The sequence below is a fragment of the Crocuta crocuta genome, unplaced genomic scaffold (genome assembly GCF_008692635.1).
Source record: "Crocuta crocuta isolate KB4526 unplaced genomic scaffold, BGI_CrCroc_1.0 scaffold445, whole genome shotgun sequence".
NCBI classification, from domain to species: domain Eukaryota; kingdom Metazoa; phylum Chordata; class Mammalia; order Carnivora; family Hyaenidae; genus Crocuta; species Crocuta crocuta.
The window spans coordinates 3,243,927-3,259,388 of record NW_027530847.1 but is presented as its reverse complement, the minus strand read 5'-3'; the positions used below and the strand labels follow the sequence as shown (position 1 = coordinate 3,259,388).

The following is a 15,462-nucleotide window of genomic DNA, read 5'->3' as shown; positions in this document are numbered from 1 at the left end:
GGGGGGGGCTGTTCTCAGAAGAAGAGGGAGCAGAGACTGTGCAGGAAAGAACTATAGCTGTCCCCTTCGGAGAGCTTATCCAACACCTCGCTTCATGTTTGGAGAAACTGAGGCCCAGAGAGAGGCTGGGACTTGACTGAGCTTACACAATGAGCTGGTGGTAGACGAAACCAGANGGCTGTTCTCAGAAGAAGAGGGAGCAGAGACTGTGCAGGAAAGAACTATAGCTGTCCCCTTCGGAGAGCTTATCCAACACCTCGCTTCATGTTTGGAGAAACTGAGGCCCAGAGAGAGGCTGGGACTTGACTGAGCTTACACAATGAGCTGGTGGTAGAGGCGAAACCAGAGTCCAGGGCTCCTTGGCTCCAGCCCCCCGATAGGCCTCTGCTTGACCCTTTTTAAAAGCTCCTTGAAAATGGTCTCCCTCCCTCCCTTGGGCTTCACTCTTAGCATACAAGAGCAGTCTCTGGGGCTCTGTGGCCTGCATGGGGTGACCGTGGGAAGCTCCCAGGGCAAGCAAGCTGAGCTTTCTCAATTCCCTTCCATGTAGGGCCTACAGAAGCTGAGCGGGGAAGAAGTGAGTTTCAGTTTCTAGGATTTGGGCAGCGACCTGCGGAAGTGCCTTTGCGGGGGGTCAGCAGCTCTGAGCCAGTGCGGGGCCAGGCCGGCAACTTCTGCTCTCCGAGCCTGCTTTCAAACCACAATTAGACAAGAATCGCGTGTTCAGAGGTTTTCAAAAGCCTTTAACATCCCCGTCACATAGGAAGCAAGGGCCTCCTATTTTACGGGACAGGAAATGAAGTTCAGGGGAAGTGACTTACCTAAGGGCACATAGCCAGTCAGGGGCAGAAGCGGGATCTGAGCCTGAGCATTCTGACCGCGAGTTCAGGCCCCACTCCACTCCGCTGGCGGATCTCACATCTTAGCGTGTTTAAGAATCTCCCGAAAATTGTTAGAGATGCAGAGTCCAGGCCCTCATCCCCAGAGACCCTGGATCATTCAGTCCAGATCATGGCACGGAGAGATGTGAGAAGCAGTGAGGACTATTGGGGTATGAACGGTAAAAGTCCAATTCATACTGTATTAGACCATTGAGAATTGATTTGCTCATGCACTGGAAAAGTCCTCAGGTCGGCAAGCTTCAGGCATAGCTGGCTTCAGGTGTTCATACATGTCTTCAGGAATCACTCTGTCTTCATTGCTCAGCTCTGCTGTCCTCTGTGATGGCCTCACACAACCATGGTCCCTTGCTTCAGGATGTCAGAATGGCTCCCAAGAGCTTCAGTTTCCTACGTCTACACCTACATCTACATTTATATCTGCAATCCTTATAGAAACAGAGTGCCCTTTTCCTAATCTCCCCACTAAAATCCCAGGGCCAACTCTGATCGCCTCAGTTAGGGTCACTTACATACCTGTAACTGACTCAACCACCATTGGTTGCCAGGGGGACACAGAATCCTCTGATTGGCCAGACCTCTATCAAGTGGTCAGTCCCTGAAGGCAAGAGTGGGGTTAGCCTCCTGAAACACCTTGCACTGAGTGGGAGAAGGCTGGCTTCTTGAGGAAAATCCCAGTGCTGTTATCAGAAGAGGGAGGGATGCTGAGGAAACAAGAGCAAAAGGTGTTCACTGCTTCTCGACTAGCATGATTGCACAGTTCATCTGGGCCTTGTTGAAACGCATGTTCTGATTTGGGCGATGGGGTGTGAGAGTCTGCATCTCTAACAGTATCTCTGCGACGCTGCCACTGGTCCTCACCCTGATCACACACAGTAGCCAGGCATTCTGTTACTTTTTTTTCTCTCATTTTTAAAAAATTTTTTATTTATTTCTAGGAGAGAGAGAGAGAGACAGCGTGAGCAGGGGAGGTCAGAGAGAGAGGGAGACACAGAATCCGAAGCAGGCTCCAGGCTCTGAGCTGGCAGTCAGCACAGAGCCCGACGCAGGGCTCGAACCCACGAACCGCGAGATCATGACCTGAGCGAAAGTCGGATGCTTAACCGACTAAGCCACCCAGGCGCCCCTTTTCTCTCATTTTTTAAGCATTTGTTTCTTTTTGGGAGAGAGGGAGAGACGGAGCATGAGCAGGGGCAGAGAGAGGGGGAGACCAAGAATCCAAAGCAGGCTCCAGGCTCCAAGCTGTCAGCACAGAGCCCAATGTGGGGCTCGAACACATGAACCGTGAAATCATGACCTGAGCCGAAGTCAGAGGCTTAACCAACTGAGCCACCTAGGCGCCCCTATATATCTTTTTTTTTTTTAAGTTTACTCATCTATTTTGAGAGAGAGAGAGAGAGAAAGAGTGCACAAGAGGAGGGACAGAGAGAGAGGGAGAGAGAGAGAATTCCCAAGCAGGCTCCACACTGTCAGCGTGGAGCCCAATGTGGGGCTCGAACTCCTAAACCATGAGACCATGACTTGAGCCAAAACCAAGAGCTGAGGGACACAGGTATATATAGGAGCAGCAATAATGGAAATGTTCTATGTCTGCGTCGTTCGATACAGTAGCTTTGAGCCCCAGCCACTTGGCTATGGAGTACCTGAAACATTGGCAAGTCGTAATGGAGGTGAGGTGTGCTAAGCATGAACATACACACTGGGATTAGAAGACTTAGGGGAGAAAAACAAGTATAAAATATCTCACTGATAATTTGTAACTTTAAAAAAATTTTTATTTTTGAGGCACCTGGGTGACTCAGTCAGTTAGGCGTCCAGTTTCGGCTCGGGTCATGATCTCACGGTTTGTGGGTTCGAGCCCCGCGTTGGGCTCTGTGCTGTCAGCTCAGAGCCTGGAGCCTGCTTTGGATTCTCTGTCGTCCTCTCTTTCTGCCCCTCCCTGCCTCAAGCTCTGTCTCTCTCTGCCTCAAAAATAAATAAAGACATTAAATTTTTTTTTTTTTAATTTTTAAGCCTAGGCCCAATGTGAGGTTCAAACTCAACAACCCTGAGATCAAGAGTTGCATGCTCTACTCACTGAGCCAGCCAGTGACTGGTTTAAGTAACTCGCCCCTCATGAAGCATTTTTATATGGGTTACAAGTCAATCATTTTTCACATATTGGGAAAAATAAATGTATCGTAAAATTAATTCACTTGTTTCTTTTTACCTGGAAAAATATGGCTGTAGAAAATTTTCAATTACGTACATGGCTCACATTACATTTCTAGGTCTGGTGGTCATGAAAATGAGCATGCCTGAGACCGTTCTACACCAGAATAGTTCTCCTGGTTTAGGGGGACTGTCACATTTCAGGCAAATTTGACTCCTGCCAGCATATCACTTTTTAAAAATAGTATTTTATTGTGCAAAAGTTGAACTAATGGGAACTTCCTATTTTAAAAAGTTAACTTCTTTTTAAAAAATATTTATTAGGGGCGCCTGGGTGGCTTAGTCGGTTAAGCGTCCGACTTTCGCTTAGGTCATGATCTCGCGGTTCGTGGGTTCGAGCCCCGCGTCGGGCCCTGTGCTGACTGCCAGCTCGGAGCCTGGAGCCTGTTTCAGTCTGTGACTCCCTCTCTCTCTGACCCTCCCCTGCTCACGCTGTCTCTCTCTCTCTCCTAGAAATAAATAAAACATTAAAAAAATATATTTATTAGCTTTTGAGAGACACAGGGCATGAATGGGGGAGGGGCAGAGAGAGAGGGAGACACAGAATCCGAAGCACGCCCCAGGCTCTGAGCTGTCAGCACAGAGCCTGATGCGGGGCTTGAAACCACAAACTGTGAGATCGTGACCTGAGCCAAAGTTGGGCGCTCAACTGACTGAGACACCCAGGTACCCCTAAAATGTTAATTTCTTAAGGGGTGCCTGGGTGACTCAGTCGGTAAAGTGTCCAATTTCACCTCAGGTCATGATCTCACTGCTTGTGAGTTCAAGCCCCACATGGGGCTCTGTGCTGACAGCCCGGAGCCTGCTTCTGATTCTGTGTCCCTCTCTCACTTTGCCCCTCCCCCATTCGTGCTCTGTCTGTCTGTCTCTCAAGAATAAATTAAAAAAAAAACTTTAATGGGGCGCCTGGGTGGCTTAGTCGGTTAAGCGTCCGACTTTCGCTTAGGTCATGATCTCGCAGTTCGTGGGTTCGAGCCCCGCGTCGGGCTCTGTGCTGACTGCCAGCTCAGAGCCTGGAGCCTGTTTCAGCCTGTGACTCCCTCTCTCTCTGACCCTCCCCTGCTCACGCTGTCTCTCTCTCTCTCCTAAAAATAAATAAAAAACATAAAAAAAAACTTTAAAAAAGCTAACTTCTTAAGTGTTGCTGTACCTCCAAGCCTGTGGGGACAATTCTTCTGAATTGTCATCTGTTTTTGCTTTATCCCCCAGGGCAGGTCAGCGGTTGCTAGTAAACAGAATTGGTTATGGGTAACATTTTCTGTAGTGCTTGCTCTGTGCCAAGAACCTTTACATTTATCAACACATTCAATGCTCACCACCCCCCTGTCACCATCCTTTCTTAGACAGAGGTGACCTTGGATCGTGCGCCAACATGAGGACCTTAGAGACCTATGGCTCAGGACCCTGTGGCCATCTTGAATATGTAAATTGATGACATAAATGACATTCAGAGGTCGTCAGGGAAGCCCAGGGAAGCCGAAGGACCTGTCCTGCATTCCACAGCAGTGTTCTTTCCAGAACACTCTTCTGTAATCAAAATATATGCAATGTGATATTATTGTATCCCATACAGAACCACACCCTATGCGTCTTATTTCCAGAACTCTAATACATACGTAACACAAATCAAAGAAGGGTGTTTTAAATGCATGCAAGTACATTATAAAGCAGTGATTAATTGTGATAATTTTTCAAATTAATGATCCAGCACCCCAGGAGTCTGAATCAAGTCCTTACTTTATCCCCAGTGGGCAAATGGAGCTTAAGTCTTAAAGTGGTAAATCGTTGCCAGTTCCCACCAGGACAGACAAAAGCATCCTTGTGAATAAAAAGAATCTTTTTTTTTTTTAAAGTAACTCCACTAAGCCTAGGAATATGGATGTTTTTTCCTTAAGCCACAAACATGTTTATTTTACCCAGATGAGTATAACTGAGTTCCAATTGCCTTAGAAAAAATGTGTAATTGTGCAGAGATGAGGAAAACAATTACTCTCTTATGTGGATGTTTATGGCTTGTCTTCTCAACAAATACATGTGGGCATTTTGAGATAAGAAATAAAACATTTCTGCCACTTTTTAGGACTAAGTTTTGACTCTGATCGGGTAAACATGTTTTCTTTAAGTATCTTTAAATTTCATGAACCCACTGGCGAAGTCTGTCAGCCTTACCTCCCAAATGTCCCCCTGAATCTGTCCATTGCTTACCTCCTCCATGGTCACCACCCCAGGCCAGGCCACCACCGTCTCAGGCCCGAACTCCTGCAGTGGACGAGGTCCCCTGCCCTGCCTCCTACAGTCCATACTCCTCACCCATGGCAGCCATTATTTGAGGTGCAAATGAATCCTGTCCTCCTGGTTAAAACTTTACATGGTTTCTCATCATCTTTAGGATCAAATCCAGATTGGGGCGCCTGGGTGGCTTAGTCGGTTAAGCGTCCGACTTTCGCTTAGGTCATGATCTCACAGTTCGTGGGTTCGGGCCCCGCATCGGGCTCTGTGCTGACTGCCAGCTCAGAGCTTGGAGCCTGTTTCAGAGTCTGTGACTCCCTCTCTCTCTGACTCTCCCCTGCTCACTCTGTCTCTCTCTCTCTCCTAAAATAAAAACATTTAAAAAAAAAAGAATAAGTGTTAAAAAATAAATTTAAAAAAAAAGAATCAAATCCAGATTGCTCACTGGCTGTAAAAGGTGTGGCAGCCTTGTGCCGTACCACACTCCTCTTCCATGCCTGTGATGTCCAGCCACACTGGCCTCCTCTCAGTGCCTTATTCTCTCTAAGCACATTCCAGCCTCAGGACCTTTGCACTTGCTGTTTCCCTCTGCCTGGAACACTGTTTCCTCAGAGTGTTACACGACTGGCTGTTTTGTGCCGTTCAGATCCCAGGTCTGACGTCACCTCCTCAGACACAGGTCTTCAATCATCCTGTCTACAGTAGCCCTACACTGTTGTTTTCTAGCACATCCTTTTGAATTGTCCTCACACGGTTCACTACATTTATCTTGTTATGTATCTGTTTACCTGGGTTTTTTTGTCTGTGTCTCCCGTTCATCTCCAGGGTGAGCTCCATAAGGGCATGACCTTGCTTGTCTTATTCGTGGCTTTGAAAAATATGCAATAAATGTTTGCTGGGTGAACAAAGGAGGGAATGACCAAATAAACCTGCAACAGAAAGAAAAGAAGGAAGAAAGAAAAAGAGAGAGGGGGGAGAGGAGGAAGGAAGCTTGTGTAAGGCAATTATAAAATAATACTAAGGAATATGATGCCTTGACTATTATTTAGCTGGGTTGTTTGAGCCATACAATGTGACTTCACCTTGGACGTTTCATATAAAATTGTAATATGTAATAATAGTGTAATTTCACTTTACTGTTTGCTCTGAGCCCCACGCTGGGCTGAGTATTTGCCCGCCTACATGTTTTCTCATCCTTCCAACATCCTGCAAGTAGGCTACATTATTATTATCCTCACTTTGCTGATGAGGAACTGAGACTGGCGAGCATGGCGAATGACAAGTGAGACGTCGATGGGGTGGAGGGATCGCGTGTCCACTCAAGGCTTTCTGATCCCAGACCCGTGGCGCCTACCACCCGCACTGCTCCAAGGCTCTGCGTATTGAATTTTGATGATCCTCATGACTCGTTCTCTGAATAAGTTCCCCGGGGCAGGGGTCCTCGGTAGCATGACTATGACACCTTGTCAGCCCTGTGTGGGTATGTGGCAGACGCAGATGTGGGGAAACCCAGAAGTGGAAAGGGCAGAGTGAGTTCCTTGTGGAAAGGGTGGGGTGAGTGGGGCTGGCGGGNCGGGGCTGGAGGCCTAGAACTCAGCATCCAAGCCTCCCCTGTGTGTGGGGCTCGGGGCAAGCTGGGCTCACTTCCCTTCTCTCTGCTGCAGGATGGGATGCATGAAGTCCAAGTTCCTCCAGGACAGAGGCAAGGTCTCGAAAACGGAGCCCAGTGCCCCGCACAGCCCTCTGTATGTGCCAGATCCTACGTCTGCGGGCAAGCGGGTGAGTGGGGGGAAGAAAGGGAAGTTGAGTAGCCTGTGGGCTGCCTTAACATCTTCTGGTTTTTCCAAGGGTGAGCAGGGCGTGTTTGGGTTGGCATGGAGGTTACCCTTCACCAACAGCGCCCTAACTCCGGGATACGTCTGCTCTGAGTACGCAAGGCAATGACATCACTCCTGGTTCTGCTGCCCAGGCTCTGGCCTCTCATCCTGGGCACCAGGGACCAGGTCCTAGAGGGCACGAGAGAGGCCCCAAGCCTGGGCAGTAGCATCAGCAGTGCTGAGAATTATGAGTGACCCGACTAGTAACAACAGTTGAAGTAGTGACAGTAACAATATAGCAATAACCGTGATAACAATTGTAGTAATAATAGTAACAGCAAGAACAGTAAATAAGAGATTCTCTAGTGGTCATAGTAGTAGAGGTATTTGCTTCCTTGCCTTCTGCTTAAACAGAGCTTATGCTGAACCAAGCACTAGCCTGAGTGCTGCACGGTTACCAACGCCTCAGAGCCTCACCGTACCCCTAGGTCACGGTTTTTATTATGCCCGTTTTACAGGTGAGACACAGAGCTTAATAACGGGCTGAAGCCCACAGGGACAGTAAAGGGCAGAGACAGGATTCAAACCTGGGCAGTGCAAGTTCCCGGCGGTGGGAGCGGAAGCCAGATGGCGTGAGGAGTGGTAGTAAAGGGCGGTAACAGTGGTGATGGCGGTAGCGGTGGTGCCTTGACAGTGGAGCAGGGTTCTTGCACAGAGAGTTGTGTCGCCGAGGCTTTTTTCCCAGGAAGCCTCTTTATTCGCGCCGACACTGCTCCGTTGGGTTCGTCCCCGAAGAACTGAGTCCCGAGCGCCACGTGGCGTAGTTTTTAAACACATTTTCTGTTTCTTTGTCTCCCGTGTGTGGGACCACACACAAACATGTAGTCTGATTAAGTGGTCTCGTGTAACAAGGTCAGGAAGGATGTTGTCATGTAGGCGCATAGCCGGGTTACCTTGAAGTTCTTGTTGTTTGTCTCCTTGGGGAGAGGACCCTACCACGACAGTAGTGCCACGAGCCACGTAGTTGTGATAGTAATAGAGAGCGGCCATACTAGTAACGGTGGTGTTGACAGGACACTACCTGTAATGGTGGTGACGGTACTAAGGCAGTCCCAGGCACCGGTGAAGCGTTTCTGCATCCTTAGTCCTCACCGAAAGCTGTGAGGCAGGACTTAGGCCACTTGAAAGCCACTGTAGCTAAGGCTCGAAGAGGTGAAATGCCTCCCGGGGGTCATCCAGCTGGGCAGCCACAGAGCCGCGTCTTTCTAACCCCAGGGCTGGGGTTCCGTCCATTCTGCGGTCCATGCCCTTGTCTGAGGGCGTCTAGGGAAGCACGGCCTCTGCTTGCTGTCTCCAGAGGTGGGGGTGGACTCCTTCCCGGGGCAGGCACTTAGAAAGTTCTTCCTCAGACTGAAGGGAAGCCTATTGCCTCATAACCCTTACTTCTTGTTCCCAAATCTACCCCCTATCCCCGAGCAAATACATCTACTCCCTGGGCCCATGACAGCCAGTAGAGAAAGGCACAGGTTTTATCCCAACCCTCCAATTCCTTCCAAATCATTTTCCACTAGACACAGGTTCCTGGCCTCTCGCTATTCTGCTTGCCCTTCTCCAGCATGCTGTCTAGAATAGGACTAATTCTGGGAATGGGCGGGTAATGGTATAATCACCTCCCTCCCTCTAACACTTGACCTTTATTAATACAGCCTGAGATTGCATGAGCTTCTCACACCAGTAATGTTCTGAAGTGACATCCTAAACCCTAAGTCACTCCTAGATCTGTTCTCTCCTAACCTGTGTGGCCCTGGGCCCTTCCTGTGGCTAGGGTTCCAGGTTCTCTGAGGCCCTGTAGCTTGGCACCCATGGGAGGCAGAGGGTTTTTTCCCACCAGTTTTTGGTTGTCTCCTGAGCATCAGATTTAAGGGATGCTATTATCAGCCATTTGTTGTTCTCCTGCAGGGTATTAGTTCAGTGTTAAGTTAGGAAGTGTTCTTTAGAGAAAGCGTTCCCAGGCCAAATCCGTTTATAAAACACTGGGCAAAACAGGCTCCTTTCTTGTGGGAGTCCTCAGAACTTTTATGAACCTTAATGGACTTTGTGAATCTCCCCAAAAAGACATACTTATCGTTTCCCACACCTGTTTCTGTAAGTTCACTTAAGTGCGCAACACACAAATACATTCCCCTTGAAAAGAAAAGTCATCAAGCCACGGTTAAAGCTACAGTTTCTTCTGATCAGTGTCCCCTGTCCCCAGAGGCATCAGCTGTTGTCAGTTTGGTGTGGACCCTCGCAAACCTTTTTCCACGAATTTACACTCACACACATACAGTAACGTGGGCACAGAACGTATTTAGGATGTGTGCGTGTGTGTTCTGTATAAATGTATCATGTTTATCGTTTTGAAGAACTCGCTTTGTTCACTCCACANCGGGGCTCGAACCCACGAACCGCGAGATCATGACCTAAGCAAAAGTCGGACGCTTAACCGACTAGGCCACCCAGGCGCCCCTCACTCCACAATGTATCTTTAAAAGTCTCCTTGCTCCAGGAATGCAGTTCCACCCGGCTAAGCGCTGTTCGGAGCTGCTACCACAGTGTAGACGCCAATTCCCCTCTGGATGAATGTTTAGGTTCTTTCATAATCATAATGACGCCTTTACACATGGAACTTACTGGTAGAACTACAGTTTCTTCAGACGTCTCTTAGAAAACACTGATCTGGACCAACCCCTTCACCATATGTCAAGGTGGAGGGAACAGCCGGTGTCCCCCAGTATGGCCAAGGCCACAACCCAAGCCACCTGGACCTTTGTGGTCCCTCTAACGTGCCGTGTGACCTTGCATAGGTTCCCAGCCCTCTCAGGTCCTTCTCCCGTGACACGCAGGGCTGGGATGACATCCTTCTTGCCACAGACCTCCTGCGGCTCCCCACACACTGTTGGATTCATCCCCTTCTTCCATTTCTTCCCCGCAGCGGCCTGGCAACAGCAAGGACAACCCACCAGGGCCACTGGAGGGTAAGTATTTTATGTAGAGGATCAGGCGGGGCTCTCAGCCAGAGCCTAAGGCAAAAATCCCAAACAGTCAAAACCACCCTTGCAAATCCTTTAAGTTGCTCCCAGAGTACTTTGCACAGGCTATTTTGTGTCTCTTACACTGTCCAGGAACCCAGAGAAAACCGCTTTAGCTTTAAACTCCAGAATCCCGCCCCACACGGCAAGATACTGACTTGCACCATGAGTCAGACCCCTCTGTGGCGCCGGGGCTGGGTGCTCGTTGTTGGGATGGGAAACCTCGGGGCTGTGGCGGTGCCCAGAGAAAGCCTTGCCACCCTGTGTCCCTCTCCCGGCAGGTCCTGACGACACCACTGTGGTTGCCCTGTATGACTACAAGGCCATTCACCACGAAGACCTCAGTTTCCAGAAAGGAGATAAAATGGTGGTCCTGGAAGAGTGAGTTCCCCACTCCTAAGACGTAGCTACCTCCAGTACTCAAGCATGCGCTCCTCTGCACTTCAGTAAAGAACCTGATAGACTATCTTTCTGAAAAAGTCTACTTAGGGGCACCTGGGTGGCTCGGTTGGTTAAGCATCTGACTCTTGGCTTCGGCTCAGGTCATGATCTTGCAGTTTTGTGAGTTTGAGCCCCACGTCTGGCTCTGCACTGACAGCACGGAGCCTGCTTGGGTTTCTCTCTCTCTCTCTCTCTCTCTCTCCCCCTTCCTCTCCCATTTGCACTATCTCTGTCTTTCTCAAAGTAAATAGGCTAATAAAAATTTAAAAATATATATATATATATTTATTTTTGAGAGTGTGTGCGAGCAGGGGAGGGGCAGAGAGAGAAGGAGACAGAGAATCCAAAGCAGGCTCTGAGCTGTCAGCACAGAGCCTGAGGAGACACTCAAACTCACGAACCAGAAGATCATGACTTGAGCCCAAGTTGGATGCTTAACCGACTGAGCCACCCAGGCGTCTGCAACAATCTTAACGTAGGGAGTAAATGGCTGATAAGAACCTGATCATAACAGAGGAGAGGGTTTGCTGTTAACCTGGATGAAAGCCACAGCAGAGAGGCCGGTACTTACTAGCAGCGCACATCCAGACAGCAGTGACCGGGTGAAAGGCCTTCCTTGGGCTCCCATAGTTAAGGTGCAGGTTTATCTATGGACCAGACCTGCTGAGGTACGTTTGCATTCAGAAATCTCCGGATCTCTGAGTTGCACCTCCAGTCCTCGATACTCTTCACCATCGAGGGGGGAGGAGAGTGGGGGGTGTAGTGTCACTGTGAGGTGGGGCTCAAGAATGGGAGCGTTTATGCTTGGTCACACTGTGGCTCTCGGCCCACAGTGAGTCTGCCATGGGCACAGGGCCCCATACCCTGAGTACCGACCCCTGCAAGTCCAGGGGAAAAGAGTGGGGCCAGAGACCTAGGGCTGTGGGCTGTGGAATGCAGAGGGATAGGGCTTGATTCTAGACCCTCGGACGCACAGTGGGGACTGTCGTAAAGATCCCTTCCCTAATCATGGAGCAAGAGCTGGGGACCGGGACAGTTGTCGCCTTGCCCTTTACCCTGTCGGCTTCCTGGGGGTGGGGTGTATTCTAGGCCAATGCTGGGGTGCCCAAGAGGAGCGGGGGGATTCCCTCTGCTCCCTGACGCCTCTGCTCCCTCGTGTCCCTCAGGTCTGGGGAGTGGTGGAAGGCTCGATCCCTGGCCAGTGGGAAAGAAGGCTACATTCCAAGCAACTACGTTGCCCGTGTCAATTCTCTGGAGATAGAGGAGTAAGTATTCCACTTTTCCTGCCCTACAGAGGCGGCGTGGGCTGTATCAGGTTTGTTCCCGCCTCGGGGCTTTTGCACTCACTATCTCCCTTCTCTGACACACTCCTCCGAGGGATTCTTGCTTGCCTGGCTCCTTCCCACCCTCCATGTCCGGAAGAGGCCTCCCTTGACCACCCTGTCTCAAGTAGGTCCCCTCTGGGCCTCTGTCTCTTGTGGAGACCTGTTTTATTCCCTCTGAACACCCCCCGCTAGCCAAAACCATCCTGTCCCTGTGGCACGTTCCCTGACTGTGTCCCCGCCAGAATGGGAGCAGGGACCTTGCCTGTCTGTGACTGCATCCTCAGCACACACTGGCATGCAGTAGGTACTCAATAAATGTTGACTGAAGTACACGGTCGTGCCAAGGATGGCCTTCTGAGACGCGAGCCAGCCCACACGCTTGTTCGGTCACCCTACATTCGGTTCATTCGATAAATATGTGCCTGCACGTCACCAACTCTGGGCCAGACGGGACTGCAAGACCCAGTAAGATGCACCCCTGCCCTCAAAGAGCTCCCTGGGACCCCGCGTGCTTGGCTGCACGCTCTTCTTTGGGTCTGTTCTGACTCTGAAAACAGTTACACGCCATTCGTGCACCCAGCAGACCCCCGTTGGGCGTCCAGCAGCCCCGTGCCGGGGACACTAGGTGACTCAGACAGGGTTCCTCCCTGCAGATGTTCACAGCGTCGTGGGTGAGCCTGGCGAGTGAAAAGACGGCCGTGCCGCAGGGCGACGAAAGGTCCGATTCAGGACGAGCCATTCCAAAAGTTAAGAAATGGCAGTCCCTACGGTTTTATCTCCTCTGCCTCCTCCCTCTGGCTAGACGGTGTTGACGGTTTGAAATGCTGACCTGTAAAAAATGAAAATATTTGGCCTTTTTTTCCCCATCTTAAAGTCACATGCTTCTTAGTGCGCATGAAACCTCTTTGCCTTGTGAAGTTTCCCTTCTCGAGGCGGTGAGGAAGACCCCTCTCCTACCGTGGAATCTTCTGCCCTGGACCACCCCGCTCCCCCACCCCCTTTCCTTCTTCCCCCTTCTAGGCTTTCTCTTGGCACGTCCAATGCTCTGCTCCCGGACTCCAAGATCTGAACACTCAGCGAATCCCTGTACCACACCTCCCAGCAGCCTTGGAGGAGGCATGGCCGGTGGCACTCCTCAAGGTCAACAGACTTGCCAAGTGGAAAAGGCAGGGTGCAGACAGCGTGCACGATGGGTTATCGTTTGCAAGTGAGAGGGATAACCAAAATGGTGGTTCTCAAACTTGAGTGCACCGCCATCACCGGGAGGGCTGGTTAAAATGCTAGTTTCTGCTTCAGAACTTGGCCTCTCCGACACGTTCTCAGGTGAGGCTGAGCCTGCTGTCCAGGCTCTCACCTTGAGAACCACTGACCTAAATGGACACAGCAGTCTTGCAGAGTTCTTGTATCTGCGTCCAGAAACTGCTAACAAAGGGTGCCTTTCGGGAAGGGCAGTCATGGGCATTGGGAAGCAGATGGGCCGGGGATCTTACTTCCTCTCCCGACTTGAAATAAACAATGCTTTAAATGTTTCAAAATGCAAATGGTGGGGAAGGACAGAAGAGAGTGAAGTCTCCCTTCCACCTTGTCCCCAGCCAGCCACTTCCCCTCCCCAGAAGTAACTAGTTTAAAAAAAAATTTCTTTAATGTTTTATTTATTTCTGAGAGAGAGAGAGAGAGAGAGAGAGAGAGACAGTACGAGCAGGGGAGGGTCAGAGAGAGAGGGAGACACAGAATTCGAAGCAGGCTCCAGGCTCTGAGCTGTCAGCACAGAGCCCGACCCGGGGCTCAAACCCACCAACCGTGAGATCATGACCTGAGCCAAAATCGTTCGCTTAACTGACTGAGCCACCCAGGCGCCCCAGAAGCCACCAGTTTTCTTATGAGCCTTCCCAGCTGCTTGTGCAAGAAAATACATACACATCCCTTTGTTTTACACAAGTGGAAGGTACTACACGTGTTGTTCTGCACCTTTTGTTCGGATCTTCCCTGCAGCACCTGGAGGATCCTTCCTGTTATAGCTGCAGGGTCCATCCTGTGGACCCCCTACGACCCCGCTGTCAGTGGTCATTGAAACTGCCTCCAGTCTCATGCTATAGTGACTCTCCTTGTATATGTCATTTCTTCCTCATGCAAGATCGCTGGGATAACTTCGGGGAGTGGGGGAGGGGGGACTGCCAGGGAGACAGGTCTTACCTTCTACCCTGTTACATTGCTTGAATATTTCACCATGGCACGACTCACTTCACAAAAGGAAAGCAAAAAAGGCGAGTGGGGAGTGTCTAGGGGTGATTAAGAGCTTGGCTCCAGAGTTAGCCTGCCTGGGTTTGAATCCTACCTCTGCCACTTCCCAGCTGGATGACCCCAGGCAAGTAACTTGATCTCTCTCTGTTCCTCAGCTTCCTCATCCATAAAATGGGGATCATAAGGGCCAAAATTCCATGCAGTTGTTGGGTGGATAACAAGAACTCAATGAATATTAGCAGTCTTTCTCCCCCAGTTGATGCAGAGGAAAAAGAGGCCCAGAGAGGGAAAGTGATTTGCTCAAAGTCACACAGCATGTTGGTGGCAGGTCTAAGGCCAGTTGACCTTGGGTCTGGGACTCTTTCCATAATAGCACCCGAGCCACTCCTCACCCTGCTGAGGGTAGGAATGGATTTGACTGCTGCTTGGGCTTTCCCATTCAATATCCCAAACTTTCTGGAAGGCAAATTAAAAGATCCAAGAATATGGTCCCAAGTATGAAATTATTTGAAATCTCACATTTTAGCTTTAAAATTCATGCTGAATTTATTTTTTTAATGTCATTTATTTTTGAGAGAGAGAGAGAGAGCACACGAGCTGGCAAGGGGCAGAGAGAGAGGGAGAGAAAGAATCCCAAGCAGGTTCCACGCCATCAACGCAGAGCCTGCTCTGCGGCTCACACTTATTAACCGCGAGACCATGATCTGAGACGAGATCAAGAGTTGGCTGTTTAACCAACTGAGCCACCCAGGTGCCCCTCATGCAGACTTTACATTCAACTTTACACACACAGGAGAGGATACGCTGTGAAGTATACAAATCTCAGGTCCCCACTCACACGGACCTCTGAGACCCTGAACGGATGGTCATGTGTCCTTGTGAAATTTGCAAAAGCAGGATTTTAACGAGAGTTGGCTAAGACTGTTGTAATCTTACCATTCCGTCTTCCTGTCCATCACCGAAGCCCTAACACTGGGTGGCATTCGAATGACCCATGGGCATTTGTATTTGTAATGCTGTACTCTTTTTCCTTTAAAAAAGTTTTTTTTCTTTTTTGTTTTTTGTTTTTTTATAGCTTTTTGGAGAGGGAGCTCTTTCTTTTGGTATGATTTTTCTTAAAGAAAGCTCCCCAAATTGCCTAAGTTTCTATCTCAGCAAACTGGATTCACTCCCAGTAAAATGTCTGTTTTGATTCCAAAAGAATGGTGATTTTTCCCAAAAGAATCTT

The 15,462-nt window shown here is 49.7% G+C and overlaps 1 protein-coding gene across 1 annotated transcript in view; it reads left to right on the top strand.

The window, feature by feature from the left end:
* Positions 1-15,462, top strand: part of HCK (HCK proto-oncogene, Src family tyrosine kinase) — a 44,951-nt gene that overhangs the window by 11,778 nt on the left and 17,711 nt on the right. The window contains exons 2-5 of the mRNA XM_077769344.1: positions 7,004-7,118; positions 10,131-10,173; positions 10,509-10,608; positions 11,835-11,933. Of these exons, the coding sequence (XP_077625470.1) occupies positions 7,005-7,118; positions 10,131-10,173; positions 10,509-10,608; positions 11,835-11,933 (356 nt within the window). The 5' untranslated portion in view covers position 7,004. The remainder of the gene's footprint in view (positions 1-7,003; positions 7,119-10,130; positions 10,174-10,508; positions 10,609-11,834; positions 11,934-15,462) is intronic.